Source organism: Sinocyclocheilus grahami, unplaced genomic scaffold (assembly GCF_001515645.1).
Source record: "Sinocyclocheilus grahami isolate Dianchi unplaced genomic scaffold, SAMN03320097.WGS_v1.1 scaffold431.1, whole genome shotgun sequence".
Lineage (NCBI taxonomy): Eukaryota > Metazoa > Chordata > Actinopteri > Cypriniformes > Cyprinidae > Sinocyclocheilus > Sinocyclocheilus grahami.
This window is the reverse complement of record NW_015505610.1, coordinates 1,128,520-1,149,479: the sequence shown is the minus strand read 5'-3', so window position 1 is coordinate 1,149,479 and position 20,960 is coordinate 1,128,520. Positions and strand designations below refer to the sequence as shown.

At 38.2% G+C, this 20,960-nt stretch overlaps 1 protein-coding gene across 1 annotated transcript in view; it reads right to left on the bottom strand.

Annotated features, from left to right (window-relative positions):
- LOC107551745 (rho guanine nucleotide exchange factor 2-like) overlaps positions 1-20,669 on the bottom strand; it is a 56,799-nt gene extending 36,130 nt beyond the window's left edge. The window contains exons 1-2 of the mRNA XM_016233467.1: positions 20,603-20,669; positions 13,577-13,736 (exon numbers count right to left, since the gene is read on the bottom strand). Of these exons, the coding sequence (XP_016088953.1) occupies positions 13,577-13,736; positions 20,603-20,668 (226 nt within the window). The 5' untranslated portion in view covers position 20,669. The remainder of the gene's footprint in view (positions 1-13,576; positions 13,737-20,602) is intronic.
- Positions 20,670-20,960: the final 291 nt, after the last annotated feature.

Here is a 20,960-nt window from a genome sequence, read left to right as displayed (position 1 = left end):
GCAGCTAAAGTAAACAGTCTCTCTGAGAGTGGCTCGGAAGAGAGGGGCGGGGTCAGCAGAGCTCATTAACATTTAAAGGAAAACGCTACAAGTCTGCATGCTCTGAAAAGAGCTGTTTTTGACAGGGTAAAAAAGGTATTTTTTACACTACCATTGAGTAATTTTAACCAAACTATGTTTCAGATTTTTCATTAAGACTCTAAAGAATCATATCAACTTGTGGAAAATGGGTATCCTATGACCCCTTTAAGGCCTAAATTACTGTTTACAAGGATACTTGCAAAGACAGCTCTCAGAAACAGACAGCGTGTGCATATAGTGAAATGAGTTATCTCTGATTGTGTTTCAACTGCTTAAAATCACTTGTTTTTAAACCGTAATGCTTAAAAACTCGTGCAAACGATACGTTTTCATGACCACGTAGCACAGCAACGTCACGCGAGCGTGTAACTGCGATAGAGACGATAGTCCAAAATCTCTACCGGTTGACAAATTTTCACCAGTTAATCGTGTCTACCGGTATACTACCCACCCCTAGTATTGAAACAGTAGAACAGTAGTCAACACCATATTGTTTTATACAACAGAGTTAGTTCCTGTCCTTACACTGACCAAACAGCATTTAAAGTGTTGATATTTATTCCAACAACACTTGATCTTTTCTGTGTTGACATCACTTCGCTGGTCTGTGTTTGCACATTGCAGACAGGCTGTCAGTCCATTTATTAGTGGTAGAGATTTTTCAGTCACTCTATAGGTCACATAGTTACACTTGTAGGTGGCTACAAGTTATTTTTGTGCAACTGGAAGCTATGTCTGATATCATGCATCACCATTTCTGCGTTCAAGCGGTGCTAACATACACTTACTGTGTTCTGTAGTACTACTGAAAAAATCATGATCCTAACCTTTATCTCAATACCAAAACCTCAATTGGCCAGACAGTGGGGCTGCAAGTTTAATCAAAAGAAAACCAAAATTGTGGTATGGCTTAGTACAATTACCATATTTCAAAGGCTGTGATTTTATTAAATCAATTATTGCGCTGTGAGTTTGAGAGTGGAATATGCATTTGGGAACAAAACATGCACAAACCATCTTCCCAAACTTCTAATGAGAAGCGCTTATCAACAAAAGAGTTTTCATTTAGTATAAATAATAATAACAACTGAATTATAATTGACTGTAACTGTTGTGTGCACCGTGAGTTAAAGGTGTGCTAAAAATTAATAATGCTCATGCTGAAACAGAGTAGATTAATTAATTTACATTTACATTTATGCATTTGGCTTTTATCCAAAGTGACTTGCATTCAAGGTGTACATTTAGTTCATGCATTCTCTGGGAATCCCATCACCTTGCGTGTCTCTATAGCGGCATGCTCAACTGTTTGAGCTACAGGAATGCTTAACCATTTAAGACGCTACGAGAAATAAATGATATATTCATTGCCAATATTATCAGTAAATTGTGGAACAGACAATAGAAGCACTTTTCTAAATCAGTCTTAATCAGAGGACGTTTATTGGCTGTTATCATGCTGGTAATCTTATAAGTGTTATAAGCCTAATATTGGCTGTTTAATCAGCCTGGATGATATATCTGCCTAGTTTGCTATGACTGCTGCCACTGGCCAGAGGAGAACTGGTCCCTGACTGAGCCTGGTTTCTTTTTTTTTCTTCATTACTGTCAACTGATGAAGTTTGGGTTTCTTGCCACTGTCAAATTTTTCTTGCTTAGCTGGATTTGAAAAGACAATTAATATACAGTTATATTATACATTTAACTTCACTGACAACAACATTTGAACTAAATAAAGCTGAATAATGACACGATTAACTTATCTAAAGCTGCTTAGCTGAATTGAACTCTTTTCATTACTGATTGTTTTTACAACAATAACACTCTTATTTAGTTTATTAATATGTAGCTGCTTTAAAACAATATGTATTGTATACAGCGCTATATAAATGTGTCTTGACTATATTTGACCATATTGCATAAAACAAGCCTTTGTACAATTTATTAAGTAATCATTAATTATAACATTTAAAAACCCTTATACTGGTTATATTTATGATGAGCGTTTGTGTGAGAGTGTGTGCATGTGTTGTTGGTGTGACAGACTGTGTGTTAATCTTTCTAATGCCTCGATCCCCTGATGCTCAGACTCCAGATTACGGGTGTTACAAAGGAGGGGAGGATTTTGAGTAGCAGCTGTGCACATGGCAAAAGGGGGGGGCTTTGTACATAAAGATAACAAAAGACCTCCAATCCTGTACAACAACAACAGACTTCAAAAGAAAGCCATGCAAAATAAATCAGAACAAAATGTATTATCTGTCTGCATTCATGCACTAAGGTCTTACATCAGATTAAACAACATATCAGCTACAGTTATGTCTTTGTTTTAATGTAGGTTGATGTAATTTAGACAAATTGAGAAAATTTAACCTACAGCAACCAAGCATTTATGAAATTTAGCATAAAACTACTCAAATATTTACATGGTAAATTATCTGGATTATTGACACTGGGGAAATAAAACCAGTCCAAAACCTTCATTGTACACAATAAGTGTGAGTGTCAGTCTCTCAGTTCCCCTCCTCCATTTCACCTCCACCATGTTATCAGCAGTGACAGTGTATTCAAACCACCACAATCCTTCACTCCTCACGACTATAATTATTCACCTGTATTGGAATAAATGCATCTGCTCTAGGCTAAAACTGCTGCTCTCGGTGCTGTACTAATGAAGAGATGCTTTCCTAACCCTCTGGACAGATACAACCCTTCAAGGTCTCTTTCAAACCTAGTTCATAGTTAAGCCAATATCAACCAATTTGTGTCAACCAATTCGTCATTATTTACTCAACTCCAGTGAGTTTTCTCCTAAAATAACATGATCATGTTATATAATGAACAAATCAAATTACTGATCACCTCATGTATATGCAATTCCCAAATTAAATATGATGATGTATTACCAACATCACACCTCACTGATTTTTGTGTGTGCACACTTGAGCGTGGTGTATGCAGGATATACGAAGCAGAAGAATGATGGCAACAGACTTTATTAAAAGAAGGATAACATTACCAAACTAAATGTTAACGAGAACCGACAATCCAAAACTGAAACACAGGCAGAGTAAAAACAAGGATGATTGGATAAACAGGTGTTACAAACAAGGGAACTAATGAGTAACCATAGTAACTGGTGCGTGGAATGAATATGGAACAAAAAAATCAAGGCAAATAAAACAAGCACAAAACACAATGAGAATGAAAACAAGAAATAGCATTACTGTTATAACGCCCTCTTCTGGGAAGACTCGACCTCAGTATGACGGTACAACAAAGCGAGGGAGGTCGGAGGAGAACAAGAAGCTGGCAAAGGGCTGGAGACAGACAGGAGAGCAGGAGGGAGGAACCAGGGCGAAGCAGACAAGGAACCAGGAAGGAGCTATGAGCAGGAGGGACCCAGAAGACAGCCAGGACAGAGGCCCACGGTGGAGTCGAGGGAGGGAGGAGCCATGTTGGAGATGCCTTTGACGTAGGGCTGGACGATATGGCCAAAATTTATATCACGGTATATTTCTTAATTTTGGTCGATACGATATAATTCCGATATCGATATGAACACTATTAAAAAATCCTCATAAAAACGGCCAAGAACGGCCACAACAGATGTCTGTACCTACAAACTTATGAAAAATTAATTTGCCAACTCTATGAAACCTACTCCTATAAAACTATATAATATTTTAGGAAAAAAATGGTGCAAATAAATAAATGTTCACCTTTTATTGGTATTTAGCCTTCATACAAACAAGAAATGTGAAATCACTGTCAAATAAATCTCAGACTCTCCTTATTAATATTAATATTTTTTTACTTCAAACTATAGGCTAACATACCAGTCAAAAGTTTTTGAACAGTAAGATTTTTAATGTTTTTTAAAGAATTCTCTTCTGGTCACCAAGCCTGCATTTTTTTGATCCAAAATACAGCAAAAACAGAAACATTTTGAAATATTTTTACTATTTAAAATAACTGTTTTCTATTTGAATATATAATTTATTCCTGTGATTTCAAAGCAGAGCTTTAACTAACGGTTTCTCCAGTAATGGCTGTAAACAAAGCAGCTCCGCTCATCAGCGCTACTTTATCAGATACAAATGCCATCTAAACTTTTCAGAAGACTGTCGGTTCCCTTCAGAGATACATTCATATAAAACACCTGCGACGCGTTATGATTTTGAAACGTGCAGTGCTCATGTTTATTCAACGAAGTCAAGCGGCACAAATAAATCAATGTATGGGAAACACTGGTAATGTATATCGAAATATCGGAAATGTGTTTAAAAATCATATCACCGTTATTGAAAAAAAGTATATCGCGATACATATTGATATTGAATTATTGTCCAGCCAAATTACTTTGACGACACCATGGGGATGAGTGATGGAAAACGGAGCCAAAGGAAGTGGAGACCCAGGTGAAGCCGCAGAGCCAGAGAGACCAAGCAGGTGGAGACCAAGCGAGGTGGAGCCACAGTGACGAGCAGCTGAGGGTGGGTGCCGGAGGACTGAGGCAATGACGGTGTGAATGAAGACAGAGCCTGAGCCAGAGGGAAGGAGGAGCCCGACAGAGCCAAAGGGATGGAGGAAAGAGGCGCAGTCAAAGGCCTGGAAGGCCATGGCAATGGTAGAATGACAACTGACCGAGGTGGAGCCAGTGGGACAAACGAGCCCGGCGAGCAGTCAGGACGATGGTCCCAATTGAAGCCGAGAAAGCGAGCAGCCAAGGCAGAGCTGGCTGATCGACGGGACAAGGCAGAGCAACAGGCTCCGAGGATCGAGGTGGAGCCCACAGGTCGACTCTCCAGAGCGGAGCTGGGGACCAGAAGCCCCAAGGTGGATCAGGGCTGCATAGTAGGGCTGATGGTGGAGTTGAGGGGCTAGAGAGAGCCAGCGGAGGCAGAGCTGAGGGAATGGCTAGCTCTGGTGGAGCATGCAGGCAAGCAAAACTAGGTGAGGAAGCAAGCTTGGTGAAGGACAGGACAAGTTGTGACAAAGAACACTCAACGAAATCTCTGGCAATGTACGCTAATATTATTATTATTATAACAGGCTGTTTCTTTCTTATTCCGAGGTCACCATAGCCACCAGATCCAGACTGTATCCAGATCAGATGGTCACTGCAGCCACCCGTATCCAGTCCATATCCAGACCAGATGGTGGATCGGCACCTAGAGATGACCTCGACAGCCCTGAATGTCAGCGGAGACCAGGACAACTAGATGAGCCCCAGAGACAGATCCCTTTCGAAGACCTCGTCACCTAGACGGCCATTGGGACAAGACCACGGGAACCAGATGAGTCCTCTTCACAATCTGACTTTGTTGCAACCTAGAATTAAACTACTGGTTTCGTCTGGTCAGAAGAGAATGACACACTATTTCGACACACTATTTCCCTGTTTAATACTGTAAAGCTGCTTTGACACAATCTGCATGGTAAAAGCGCTAGGCTATACACCGTATTGACCCGAATATAAGACGATGTTTTTTTCTTGGAAATTCATCTGAAAAAACGCAGTCGTCTTGTATTCAGGGTCTAGACTTTGACATGTCAATAATACACCCACAACAATAGGTGGCGCCAAATACACATAAAACGAGTGTGCCATGAAATACGTAATGTAATGCATGTTGTAAAGATCGCGACTAAAATCAAAAGAAAAAGAAAACCTTACAGCTGCATGAGTCGTGACTGTTATGTTAACCTGATGGGACCAAACTCCCTTTGTGATTTTAAAACGTAAGACAGTATTGAAGACTACAGTAAGATTTAACTTCTGTTAATAATATTTTGGTAGGCTACTATTAGATGGATAGCCTAAATGTCCTAATTCAGATGGGCTACCTGTTTTATTATTTTTTAATGGTATATCAAAAAGTGTATATATTTTAAATGTGATTGTTGGTACATTTTACCAGTTTTTACCATACTTTCAAAACAAAAATTAAAATAGGAAAAATATGCAATATGAAAATAATTGAAGACAAAATGTGTTTTACTGAGAAAAAACAAGATTTGTTTTTTAAAAAGCCTTTTTCCAAAAGGTACATCTGGGAAAAGGGGGGTCGTCTTATAATCAGGGCCATCTTATATTCGGGCCAATACGGTAAATAATGGTGACTTGACTCTGTGTTGGACAGGACTAGTGGTGATGAAGAACTTGAGCTGGGCAGGACCAGTGACAACAACAAAGACACAGTGCAAGAAGGAAGCAGATGCAGAGAAGGTTTGTGGGTTTGTGGGCAGTCCTCCGTATCCAACTCCACCAAAATTACTTCTGCCATGGATGTTGCTGGCTCACATCCCTGGTCAGCCTCGCATTGTGGCATTGGTTCCGGGGTGATGGTTGGCACTGTCATCACAGGCTGCTCACTCACAGCAGGTGGACACTCTCTGTCTGTGTGGGGGGCTCTGGAGAAATCTGCATGGCACTGGGTGATGGTGGGCTGGCTCTGCATCTGGTTGTGGTATGGATCAGGGGTAAACACTCTGATGACGGCCTCCCTCCAGCAAAGTCCTTTGGTGTCTGGGAGGTCTAATGGATGTTGATAGTTGGCCCCAATCCAGTACAAAGATTTGAGCATCTTATCATCTAATGTTTTGCAGATGGTAAGATGACAGAACTGCAGCGAATAGTACAAAAAATTCAAGCCTTTCTGGGACATAGCAGTGAATTGTGCTGCAGTATCCATTTTCACCAAACTAAATGTAAACGTTAATGAGAAGCGGCAATCCAAAACTGAAACACAGGCAAAACATACTGAGTGAAAACAAGCATGATTGGTGTTACAAACTGGGGAACTAATGAGTAACCATAATAACTGATGAGTGGAGGAAAAATGGAACAAAGAGAAATCAAGGCAGGTAAAATAGGTACTAAACACAATGAGAATGAAAACAAGAAAGAGCATAACTGTTACAGTCATGGAGCTGGTTTACGCTACCTATATAAGGTATACCTATAAAATCCCTATAAAAATCCATCATAAAATCCATAAAAAAAAACATCATAACTTAAAAGTAATAGGCTATTGTCTGTCCTGTTTTTGACCCTGGATTGTAGACTCGGAAGTAAACGCCCACTGCTATGATTGGCTAACACTTGTGTGTGCTTAACAGTCTACGTCCTTCACATATGGGCACTGCTGTGATTTAAAAATGCATAAATACTCATATCAAACAATCTGTTTAACAGACAAAGCAATAGTTACCACGTAATAAAAACAGTTACTCACACTTGTGTGGTGCAACATTACTATCAGATCCAATATAGTCGTCATAGCATTGTCTTTTAGTTTTAATCTTTTTGAAAATACCGCGTAGAATTGTGCCTTGTTTGTAAACAAATCTTACTCGAGTTCTTACTGACGCCGTTTGGAATTTCATTCAAATTAAAGTACATCCACTCTTTCCTAACGCTGGGATCAGAAGGAAGGCAATGCAAGGACTGCTTTTTTTCACAACTTGGCACTGCACAGCAGCATCTTGTTGTCTTCAGAGCATCTTTATCGTTTGGTTTCTGCGTAGACCTGCGCGTTCTCCTCTCTCGTAAACACTACATGCGTGAAACGGTGGGCATGGCTAATCAGGCAGCGATGTAGAAGCAGGCATCGATCTTCTTCTGCAGAGGTGGTGTTTAGCCACACTATTACATCATATAGTCATACATTACACAAGCTGTTGTTTTGGAAGGCTGGCTTCAATATATGCTGTTTTTAGACTAATGAGAAAGTTTTGAGTTCTGAAACTTACAGGATGTTTTTATAGTACAGTGACCTCTTATATTTCAAAAGATCAAGGTAATTTTGGCCTCTCAGTTTAATGGTTTAATTTATTTTAGCAACCAAATAGGATGTTTAAACAATTTAATTCAAAAATGTATTACATTTATAACAATAATAGTACCCTATAAAATTTCACTATACAACAGTATTATTTAAAGGTGCAGTATGTAAATTTTAGCGGCATCTAGCATTGAGGTTGCGAATTGCAACCAACGGCTCAGTCCCCTGCTCACGCCTCCCTTTAGAGAAGCTACGGTGGCCTACACAGGTAAAGATGTTGTCGGTAAAGACAGCAGAGAGCAATGAGATTTCTTTACAAAGGTAAATTAAGGAATTATATTTACTTAATCATTCAAAAAAATCTATGTTATTGTGAATGTTAATGTATTTGTTCATCATTGTGTCAGTGTTTTATTGGCAAGAACAACAAAGTGACGAAACTCGCTCTGTAGAGCAGTTTGTCAGTTTAGGGCTACTGTAGAAACATGGTGGCGACCTCCATGTAAGGGGACCAGCGGTGTATGTAGATAGAAATTGCTCAATCTAAGGTAATAATAACATAACGGTTAATTAAGTAAGGTCTTTATACACATCTGAAAACATAGTTATGTATATTATATTGCATTTCTGTCAATAGATCATTGTAAATATTACACATTGCACCTTTAAGTCATAATATCTTAAACCAAATTTCATTTAATTCATTTTAAACCAAATTTTGTAATGAAGAACTTTGAGTTTCTGTGTGACAGTTTCATGAAATTAAATAGTAAAATGCTGGTGAAGTGACTCACAGCAGCTTTAGAGATAAAGTTCATGTGTGGCAGATGCAGAAAACACGAGCAACCTGCGTGCTTGAGTACAGACTTTATAGTCTTCATTTTGCAGTTCAGTATTCACAGACACTAGTCCGTATTGCGATTTGATTAAATATACAGCCCTACTTTAGATTTAACCTATCCATTCAAATTTTGCCAAATTCTGTGACATTCCACATTATACAGTAAATTCCATTTTAACAGTATTACTGGAATCCACAGTTCTTCTGCATTTTCTGCATTGTGGAAATCACAGGGGCCTACTATATTTTTATACTGCTATTATTACCCCTATTATTATTATTATTACAACTGCTATTATTACCCCTATTCTAAAAAAATCAGGGACTGATCCATCAATTTTTGAAAATTATCGACCAATTTCTAATTTACCATTCATTTTTTAAATCTTGGAAAAATGTGTTGCATCTCAAGTTCACAATCATCTCTCCAATAATACATTGTTTGAGCAATTCCAATCCGGTTTTCGTCCTCATCATAGTACAGAGACTGCTCTTGTCAAAATTACTAATGATTTGTTATTGGCAGCTGATTCTGGTTTGTTAACAATACTTGTCCTTCTTGACCTGACTGCGGCTTTTGACACGATCTCGCACAAGATACTCCTGGACAGGTTAGTTTCAATAGGGATTACTGGCACCCCACTTTCCTGGTTTAGGTCTTATGTTACCGGTCCCACTCAGTATGTTCAAATTAAACATTTTAAATCAAGGCCATCTACAGTTACTACTGGTGTCCCTCAGGGTTCTGTTTTGGGCCCACTGTTATTCATCATCTATTTACTTCCTCTTGGCTATATTCTCAGGAAATATGGTATCCATTTTCACTGCTATGCCGACGACACCCAGCTCTACCTGTCTTCTAAACCCTCTAGTTCTTTTCCTCCACCTTCCTTGACTCTATGTTTAGCTGAAATTAAAGAATGGCTTTCAGCCAACTTTCTAAAACTCAACAGTGATAAAACTGAGGTCTTACTTATCGGTACAAAATCTACTTTGACTAAATCTGATTGTTTTACAGTGGATATCGATAATATTGCAATTTGTCCTTCTCAGCAGGTTAGGAGTCTGGGTGTCATTCTGGATAGCACACTATCTTTTGAAGCTCATGTCAATAATATTACGCGTACTGCGTATTTTCACCTGCGTAACATTAATTGCCTTCATGCCTCTCTCAAATTATGTTTAAGGTGAACTATTCCTATAACCATTGCTACAAACAGACCTCAGTACGCAAATAAAAAGAAACATAATAGATTATTAATAGATACTGATTGGTCTGAATGGTAGAGCAGCTAAAGAGGCATTTGTGTGTATCAGGGTGAATTTGCTTTTTGTTTAGCCTGACGCATATTCATTTCAATCTTGGTATGAATAGACCATTCAGATGACTGAAACCATATACAGAGGTAGTCACAAATGCATGTGACCACATCGCATTTGTATTGGAAACGCTATACGCCCTGAATAAGTCCTAGGCAGCAGTGAAGCACTACTTACTGCCTCATCACATAACATATAAACGTTATGGGACAAGAAGCACAACAAAATAATTCAAACTGCACGCTGTGTTAGCTACACTGCTTTTCCTTTTCTTTTTAAATGTTTAATGTAACAGGGCTTTGTCCATTTGAATGAATTCAAATGTAATATTTACTACATTTCCTAATGTGCTTGGACCCCAAATTTTGCTGCTATATTTAATTCATTTTTATTTTTACTTTTTTAATTATCTTATATCAATAAGGAACTGCTTTTTCCCCCCTTTTACTGTTCTATAAAATTTCGTTTCCAGGTAAACTTGCTGATAATTGGGTGATAATACAATCATAAAACTCTGAGTAGCGTCTATGTCACAATGTTTCTTGACTGGTCTTCGAGAGCTAGCATTTACCTGTCAAAGATACAAATCCATTCATTATGAACTGCCCATCTTCACACGTCTGTTGAGAAGCTAACAACTCTAGTCCTTCCAACTGCGGTGAGGATGGCATTAATAAACCATTTCTTACAGTAAAAACAAACAGGTGAGGACATGGACTGCAGAAAAGACAGAAAAAGCACTTCTGAAAACCAGTGAATGCTGCTAAAAGATGGAGAGCTATGTGAATTGAAATATTCTTATGTGTAAGAACATATTCATCAGCTAAAGCAGCAGCGGACCGACTCAACTTTTTGCTCATTTAAATAGGTTGCATGCAGTTTTTAAAATCTTCAGAAAGAATCAGTGTATGAATTTTCATTTTGGTAAAGCAATTATACACTCTTAGAAGAGCCAACTTGTTTGTAATCAATTCGAAATATAAAGAAAGATAGGTTTTACCCACAAAAACACACTGCAATTGTCACAATTCACTGGAGCACGGGCACGAGGAAACATGGAGATTTCACAGAACGAGAGTCTTTTAATGATCCAATAGGGAGATACAGAGCACAAGGATGACATTCACAACAAGTAGACTCGACAAAGGAAGACTGAACAAATAGGAACTTAAATACAAGGGATGATTACTTAACACAGGTGCACAGAATGACTATTTAACTAAACAAGGACAGGAACATGACCAAAAAAGGGAACACAGGAACAGAAACAGGAGCAAAACATAACAAAACAGGTCCATGACCCTGACAGCAATAACATAGATCAAAATGTTTTTAAGATTTCTCAGATTGCTGGCAACATGTTCAAAATAAGAAAAACATTTGTCTACCTCTACTACCTCCTCAAAAAGAGGCATCATTATGTTTTCATCCACTTACAGGTTATAAAGTTTACTGGAGCTATGTAGGCGCTCAATTTTTCTGTCATTTGACAAAAATCTCATGTTTTAAAGACGAAGTGCTACACCCAGTCTATTTAAGACTAATTGATACTTGCTATGACTGACGACAAATGCTAGACTAAGACACTCTGCTCCTCAAAAAGCATGGAACCTTGGCCTTTATATTTATAGTATTTATTGAGTAAAGAATATGCTGTAAATTTTCAAACAACCATTTCTTTATTTACCATTGCATTGCAGAAATGGTCCAAAATGTGTGTGCTTGAGTTAGGTTTAGTTACAAGCTCTTTTTTAAAGGGGTCATATGACGTTGCTTAAAAATAAATGTATTTTGTGTATTTGGTTTAATGAAATGTGTTCATGCGGTTTAAGGTTCAAAAAACATTATTTTCCACATACTGTACATTATTGTTTCTCCTCTATGCCCCGCCTTTCTGAAACGCGTCGATTTTTACAAAGCTCATCGGTCTGAAAAGCTAGGTGTGCTCTGATTGGCCAGCTATCTAGTGCATAGTGATTGGCTGAATTCCTCGAGCGTGTGACAGAAATGTTACGCCCCTTACCATACTGTGATGCCGTGTCCCGGTGTGACAAGACAAAACCAAAAAAAAACATTATAAACGAGGCATTTGTTGCATCCAGTGGGGACATATTTACTGATTATAATGACTTATACTGTCTTTTTACACGTTGCATTGTGTATCGCGCCGTGTAAACGTAAAACCATATCTGCATTTGTGATTGGAGAAACGACAAACAACAAGTGCTACTCTACACTGCCCAAAACTCACGTTTGAATCATCAGTGGCAAATCCTTTAAATATAAAAACGTACTTACATGCTGTGAGTCAGAAGCACCAGACTGCTCTACACTGCTCATTGTCAGTGGCAAATCCTTTAAATATGAAAATGTACTTACAGGCTGTGAGTCAGCATTATTTGTCAGCATCATAGACTGTATAGGGTCAGCATGCGTGCCGAAGGGGAAACAGGGGAACTGAATTCACCGGAACACCGGCATTGTAGGCTACTCTCCCAGGAAACAGTCCTCGTCCTTCGTAAAATGCGTTGCTCACATCTGAATATTTGGTTTGAACTGTTCTGGAACAAAACTTAACCACTGATTTCTAGTTGTGTCCTCTTGCTCTTTTGGAAGGCCAAACAAAGTAGCTTCGCTTTCACAACAAAACACACAACGTCTCCACGACATGGCGGCGGCAACAATACTACAGCGAGAATCAAAGTTACGCCTTCTTTCTTTGCGTATACATTTGGGCGGTGTTATGCAAATCTTCCCACACAGTGACATAAACACGTGTGGGGGCGTGTTTGAACGAGCCGTTTTAGGGGGGCGTGGACCAGTCTTAACTTTTATAAAGAATATCTCTTTGGGTTTGAGACTTTAGTCTTTGCAACTTTAGGGATCTTATCTATTCACGAACAGCTTGTAACACTCCAAAGAGCAAGGAAAACTTGAAATCGCATCATATGACCCCTTTAATACTTTCCATTGATTAAATATTTGCAAAATCCACAGACAAACGTAAAGGGTGACCAACAGTAATGAACAGTGAGCACGTCAAATTCATAGAGAGCTTTACTCAGTGTATTTTACATTTTAGTCGCCTCTGAAATGGGTCAAAGCACAGATAACACCCAAGAAGTTTAAGAAAATATGTTACAAATCTGCTTTCTTTCAGGCTATATCTGAAATGGATGTGCACTGTTCAGTTGAATGATAAGGTTTACCTACGGTTTATCTGTCTATTTGATGCATGTGAAAGTTGTGTTCGTTACTATAGCCCTTCCAGAGGGCCTCGCACACCTCAATTTCACACAGGGCCTCACACCCCCTTGCGATGGCCCTGGTTATGACTCAAAATCAGAAGTGTCTGTTGCATTTTTTCAGAAGCTTTCAATTTGATTTATTTCATATGGCAAGCCTGTTTGATCTGAAGCTTTTCAGTTTAAGTTTGTGTCTCTTACCCATTCCTCTCTCTCCCTTAACCTTCTCCCTTAAACTTTTTTGTGCTCTTTAGTATAACAGAGTTTGATGTAGGCTTATTAAACATCATGTTACTCACTGGGGCAGCTGAGGGCTTCTTTTGCAGTGATGCTCTTGTTGCATGCCGAGCAGAGTGTGGTGGCAGAAACACTGAGGGAAGTAAACAGGTGACCATTGCTGTAACGCGACTCACGCTCCTTTGTCTCTTTCTCCCGTGCCTTCCGCTCTTTCTCTTTGTTCTGCACACAGAAGAGTTAAGAAAAAGATGAGTTGTGCAAAAATCACATCATAGCATACCACCATTCACTACAATCATAGCATTCACCATTCACTATAATGAAAGTCACGTTGTGTGGGACCAAAAATCAGTGAACTCTCACTGCTGTGAATTCCTATGTATTTACAGACACTCTGCACATCAAATGATGTAAACAAGAAATGATTAAAAGTCAATTAGTTAATAATAAGGTAACAATACGTGGATTGCAAGAATAATAAGAGGATTTACGACTACGCACAACGCATGTTGAACAGAAACTTGGTTTAAGCAGAATTGAGTGAATTCTGACTTTACTGTATTGTGTTGTTTCTCACGTGTATTCTTAGACTTGACTTGTATGTATTTAGTTATAGGCTATGTTTGCACATGTTTAACTTGATGGGGTTGTCTTTTTGGTTTAGAAAATGGAAGCCATCCAGCTAGTTATTATCGTACAACAAAGTGGTCTTGTATCACCCTGAAGAGGTTTATTCTATGATAAGTGTTAATGTACATAATCCTGCTTATTACTATGTAATACTATAAATAAATGGACACAAAATATGCGAGTAGAAATATTTTATTAGCTCACAACTCAAAGTTTCCACTAAAAATAATTTGTCTATGGGTCAAGATGAACGAAAAAGTTAAAAAAAGACCACTTTAAGTGATAGTGTACAGTCAAACCACTTATTACATGGCTTTTCACCAAATAAATAACTATGTGAACATTAAATTGAGTTTGTTTTAATGTCTTATTTGTTTATTATGTTATAATCTGTTCAAATGTACAAAGCAATCGTCCTGGCAACAAGACAAACACTACAATAATATTACATTATTGTAAACACTGAAGTCCTCAGATTTCATTTTCAAAACAGTTGATAAGTGAGATGCAAGATGGCATCTGTGTTAAATGAGAGACATGAAGCCTCAATCAGAATCAAGCATTTCAGAGCCATGTAATAAACAAAAATAACAAGACAAAGTATCTGTTATATAGTTTCCGCCCAAAGATGTGGTTTGCAGCTATTTTTAGTTTAATACTTTTTTTAGATATATTATTATTTTCTTTTTTTTAGAAATATGACAACAGCAACCTATCCTATACAGACAATGCACCGTCAGAGGATATTCACAAATATTTTATACACAAATACATGATATCAGATAATGAAACATTTTAGAATAGAACAAAATGGTTGTTTAGCATGTGGCATCATCCAGCAGGAAATACACTGAGCTGTTTTTATATTCTTCGCTTGTGTAAATGTGTGAGAAATTTCACAGGACATGATCTAAGAGGATGTTAAAGAGAATTGTTCAGACTATATATTGACTTTTATTTTCAATAGGAAGCGTGTCATTTGTTAAATATATCTGTTTAAAAATAATGAACACTTTGTATGATATGCTATAATGCTTCCCTAGTTGATCAATTAGTGCAGAAAATACTATTTTCAAGGCTTATGTCCAAACTGATCATACGGATATGCGCATTTGGAAAAATTGGGCGCAGCATGTACATGCTGATGACAAAATTTACAGTGATGGCCAAATGTTATTAGAACACTAGTATTTTCACCAGCTAAAATGGTTTTAAATCAGTTATTTCTATCTTTTGCTGTAGTGTGTCATTAGGAAATATCAGTTTACATTTCCAAACATTCATTTTGCCATTAATTGCAATAATCCAGTGAGATTTATCCTTGTGCAAACAAAAATCTCACTGGATTATTACAATTAATGCCAAAATGAATGTTTGGAAATGTAAACTGTTATTTCCTGACACACTACAGCAAAAGATAGAAATAACTGACTTAAAACCATGTTTTAGCTGGTGAAAATACTAGTGTTCTAATAATTTTGGCCACCACTGTATGTCAACTATACTTTGAAATTTAAAGACACACTAAAGCCCAATGTATCTTATTTTTAACCTAAAAGTGCGCACCTCAAGCAACGCTACAGGAGACTGTGAAATTTATCTCCATTGACTTGTAGATTGCACTGTTGTCATTTGACTGTCCTTCTCGCTGTAATAAGCTTTAAAGGCAGTAAGTGAAATGAAAAGCTGTGTTATTTAAAGGATAATATTTCATAGAGGACAGGCAGTAGAAAAGATGTGGGGGTTACTTCACAATTCAGACTGAGAAACAAAGGGAAAGACAGACTGAAAGGAACAAAGACTGCCAGTGAGATGAATGAAAGATAATACCTGACACACAGACAGCGAGACAAGAACCTTCAGTTAAGCAACAAAGAGCCAAGAGACTCCAGCATTGGATAATGCACTGAACAACAAACCAAACCAGAAAGCAAACCAAAAATTCACCTAAAACTCTAAATTGCTGAGAGTGAATTTCCCAGATATATGATTTTAAAGGTATATTTAATTTGAAAAAGTCATATAAGTCATTGTTTATTCACCCTTTGCAAACTCAAAAAGAGATATTTTGAAGAATTCTCTCAGCGTTTTATATATATATATATATTGTTTAATATTTATTGAATATGATATTTTGGAAAGATGGTCCACCCCTAAATTGTAGTAATGACTTTAGTGATGCGACTATTTGATGGGGGAAGAATGAGGAGAAAGATTAACTGAATCAACAAAATAATGCATTTCCAGAGTAGAAATGTTCTGGAATATATAGATAGGTGAACAGCATTCACAATGTTATATTTGGCATGAACTGACAAAATGAAACTATGTGTGAAACTCAATGTAAAATGTCCATAATGGGCTTATAAAGTACAGTAAATGTATAATTTGATCACATACTGTATGTGTTCAATATAAGCTCACTATGTGAGTGGTTCTCAACTTCAGCCCTGGGGACCCACATTTTCTAAGTCGTCCTTATTTAACACACTTGATTCAGATCATAAGCTCAATAGCAGAGAGCTCCAAGAACTGAACTGAGTGTGTCAGATAAAGTCTTGCGTATACTTCTTTTTTTGTGTCCGCACAGCTTGCGAAGTATACTCAACCGCTAGATGAGCGCCGATGTCCAAGTTCGACATATGCGCAGTACCCTCGATCTGTGTCAGCATCACACGCTTGTGCTGTTGTACGCGGTGGCACCAGTTTGCATTTACACTAAAGAATCTCAGCCAACTTTGTCAATTTTCCAGAACTAAAGCTCAGTGTAAATGCAGCATATGAGAAAACAAACAAACAAACATGGATTTGGACTTAATAGGGTTGCTTATATTAATTTTGCATGGCAAAAATATTTCATGGTAACAAAGTTTCATTGTTGAAATTATTGTCACATGGTATCTGTTTTTATGGATTTTTATTATGCAATTACTCGTGGACTTTTAGCTTGCATTCTGTCTCTTTCTGTGTATTATACCTGTTAATCTGTTCCCTTGGCTTCTCATGATTATTGCTTATATCTTGTTTTGTTTCTCACCTTACTCAGTAAAAATTCAATTTAAAATGTCTAAATTGTAGGGGTGCAACCGATCGTAGATGATCCGTGATCGGTACGGACCAGGCCCCACGGTTCGGCACGCATGTGATTCGCGGATTAACTGTTAAGTTTAACCATCATAGAATGAAAGTTTATCATTTGCACATGTTTTGTCTTGCCAATGTAAACATTCAAGCTATTTAAACTCGCGCGCTGTTTTATGTACGCACACGCAGAGAGAGAGAGACACCGCGTGAACAGCGAATTGATTCCTCTTTCACATACACATAAAGTTATGATACAATACCCGTTTTGGCAAGTATTCTAGTAAAAACAGTCAGTTGTCTTAAGTGAATGTAAACAGCTGAGAAAGAAACTGGATGTGTGTCAATATTAGGTCCGTGCATTTGGTCTTAAAGAGACAGCAGCCAATAAATACCTGCTTCTGCTAATCAAATAACACCACAGCTCTAACGAAGCTAGAAGTGATCCGTTGCACCACTACTAAATTGTGGGGTGTTTTGTAACCCAAAATGAATGTATATAGGCTAATGAATCTATTCTTTGTCAGTCTTTGTTATAATGAGCTTAGTTAAACGGCTATGTTTTGTTTACCTCTGGTGCCTTTATTCTTTTCATTTAATAAATATAATGCTGCGTTTAGATCCTTAACAACTTTCTTGCCTGCAATCCATGGCAATTATATGACAAAGAAAAAATTTGAAATTAGCTAGTTTGAATAGCTTCGAAAACTTTTAGGCCCCAAAAAGCCCAAAATCACTGGACTTAACGACTACAGACCTGTCGCTCTCACGTCTGTGGTCATGAAGTCACTTGAGAGACTGGTCCTGGCCTACCTGAAGGACATCACTGGACCCTTACTGGATCCTCTTCAGTTTGCCTACAGAGCATTTACAGAGGAATTACACAAGGATCCTATTTGTGGACTTCAGTTCGGCCTTTAATACCATCATGCCTGACCTTCTCTCAGACAAACTCACACAGCTCTCCATGCCCACCTCCATTTGTCAGTGGATCACCAGCTTCCTGACAGACAGGGAGCAGCTAGTGAGGCTGGGCAAACTCACATCCAGGACTATCACCATCAGCACTGGCGCCCCCCAGGGATGTGTACTCTCCCCACTGCTCTTCTCTCTCTACACGAATGACTGCACTTCAAAGGACCCCTCTGTCAAGCTCCTGAAGTTCACAGACGACACTACAGTCATCGACCTCATCAAGGACAGAGACGAGTCTGCTTACAGACAAGAGGTTATAAAGCTGGCTGTCTGGTGCAGTCTTAACAACCTGGAGCTTAACACGCTCAAAACTGTGGAGATGATCGTGGACTTCAGGAGAAAACCCCCTGCACTCCCCCCACTCACCATCATGGACAGCACTGTGATTGCAGTGGAGTCATTCAGGTTCCTAGGCACCACTATCTCTCAGGACCTGAAGTGGGACACTCACATAGACTCGATTGCTAAAAAGGCCCAGCAGAGGTGTTCATCCATAATTGTCTGGTTTGGTTCAGCTACAAAATCAGACATCAAGAGACTACAACGGACAGTCAGGACTGCTGAGAGGATTATTGGTGCCCCTCTGCCCAGCCGCCAAGATCTTTACATCTCCAGAGTGAGGAAAAGGGCTAAAAAAATCACCTTGGACCCCTCATCCCCAGCCCACTCTCTCTTCGAACTGTTGCCTGCTGGTCGGCGCTACAGAGCACTGACCACCAGAACAGCCAGGCACAAGAACAGTTTTTTCCCGCTGGCTATATTCAGCCTGAACAATTAATCTTTCATAATTATACATCGTCGTCCATCTCAACTAACATAGTTATCTGACATATTTATATTAAACTGCACACTTTATAAATAACATATCTGTACAATAACATATCTGTACATTTATCTAAACAATTAAATTTTTTCCTATACTTCTAATTCTGTATATAGTACATTTTTTATATAATAATTTTTCTTTTTTTTTATTATATTAGTGTTATATTACATCCCTACTGTGTTATTCCTATGTATGTCTGATAAACGTGATTCTGGCAACATTTTATTACATTGGCTGTTGTACATATTGTGGCAGCTCCGAAATAAAATGTCCAGTGAAAAGCTTTATTGCATTAGAAAATAATGCATCACCTACTCTAAACCCCACCAACAGTTTTAACAAACACAAATTTAAAGATTGATTTATTTGCTAAAGCAACCACATCATTTTAGTTTGTCTTTGAGCTCTTTTATTTTGACTCGCGTGTCACAGAACACATACCCAAGAGCTTCAAATCACAAGTGCAACCCTGCACCTGCAGTTGAGCTACCAAGTACATACACTATATCAGGAAAGCCATACATATGGAGCTGGTTATGTGATGCACGCAAACATCAAAATGTATTCGTTTACAAATCATGTGTTGTGGTAAAAGCATTTTGAGGTCTGGATGATAATGATAACATGTGATAAGTCTTTTTTTTTTTACTGATAATCTGTCCCTGTAGTCAATTTGTTTGAACAGGAATAAAAATTGTTGGCATTTTGTTGCCTCTAGTGTTCATTTGAGCTGGAAACTGCCGTAAATTGTATGTAGAATACATTTTTGGAGTTCTGCAATAAATGTAGGTAGAAGCACATTTTTCCAATGATCCTGGCTTGGATTTTTTTGATGAGATCAGAATGATGTTGGTGACAGAGTTGGGTGGCGAGCCTACGATTCCCTGGGTATTTGTTCATATAAACTGCTTCACAAGCAAATGTATGGCGTAAAGACCTTACACAGCACATATACGAACAAAGACACGATACTATGAGTACGGGAGATAAAGGGAGCGTGCGATGCGGTAAAAAAAAAAGCGTAACCGTGCTGCAGTCAAACACGTTAAAGTTGTAACTTTTGTGTTTTGTGAACGTACGTACTGCAGAAAGCGTGCGTAATGAAGCATTAGTAAGCGCCGCAACGAATGCTCTTTAACATGCTGCAGTCTTTGTATGGCCCTCCTCCATTGGTTCCCTTTAGAGCCCTACAACGTGTTCATACTGCCGCACAATGGACTGAATCTTTGAATACGTACCTACTCACGTATATTTACTAACATCTTACGAATACACATACATAAACGAAACACAGATAGAGAGATGATAAGAACGATAATACAGGTAAACCTTATTGTAACTTCTTTTGTTCATTTGCTCAAATGAGAAAGAAGAAGAGTAGCAGCAGCCTCCATCAGACAGCAGAAAAAAAGCTTCACCACACACCACTGGAAAGAGCTATTCAACAATATATTTATGTTTATGTTACCATGTTGTTATATATAGGCCTTATGCATTCATTAAATAAAAACAAAGAGTAATGTAATTCAGACATAAGATAGAGCGTTAAAGGCGTTATAATTCATTTATAACTCACCTTTACATTAATGTCTTTCATTTTTTCCTGCCGTGCTTTCGGCAACGGGTCCGAGACACGGGACATCGCGAGAAAATGGAAACTTTATCAATAGCAGTCGGACTATATAAAATCCAGATGTTGAATCGTGTTCAGAAAATAAGCATCCAGTGCGTGAAGTAATATGGGAAATATACATGTGCATTAAAGCTTCATTCAGTCTCACATGAACTGTGTGTTTAATAAGACACACAAGGTTTTTTTTTCTTACACAGGAAACTCCACAGCCTTTATGAGATACTGACCCGAATCAGACTTTCAACCAATAGCAGTCGTGTATTTCTCTGACTGACAGCCGCTTGACCAATCAGATTTGCCA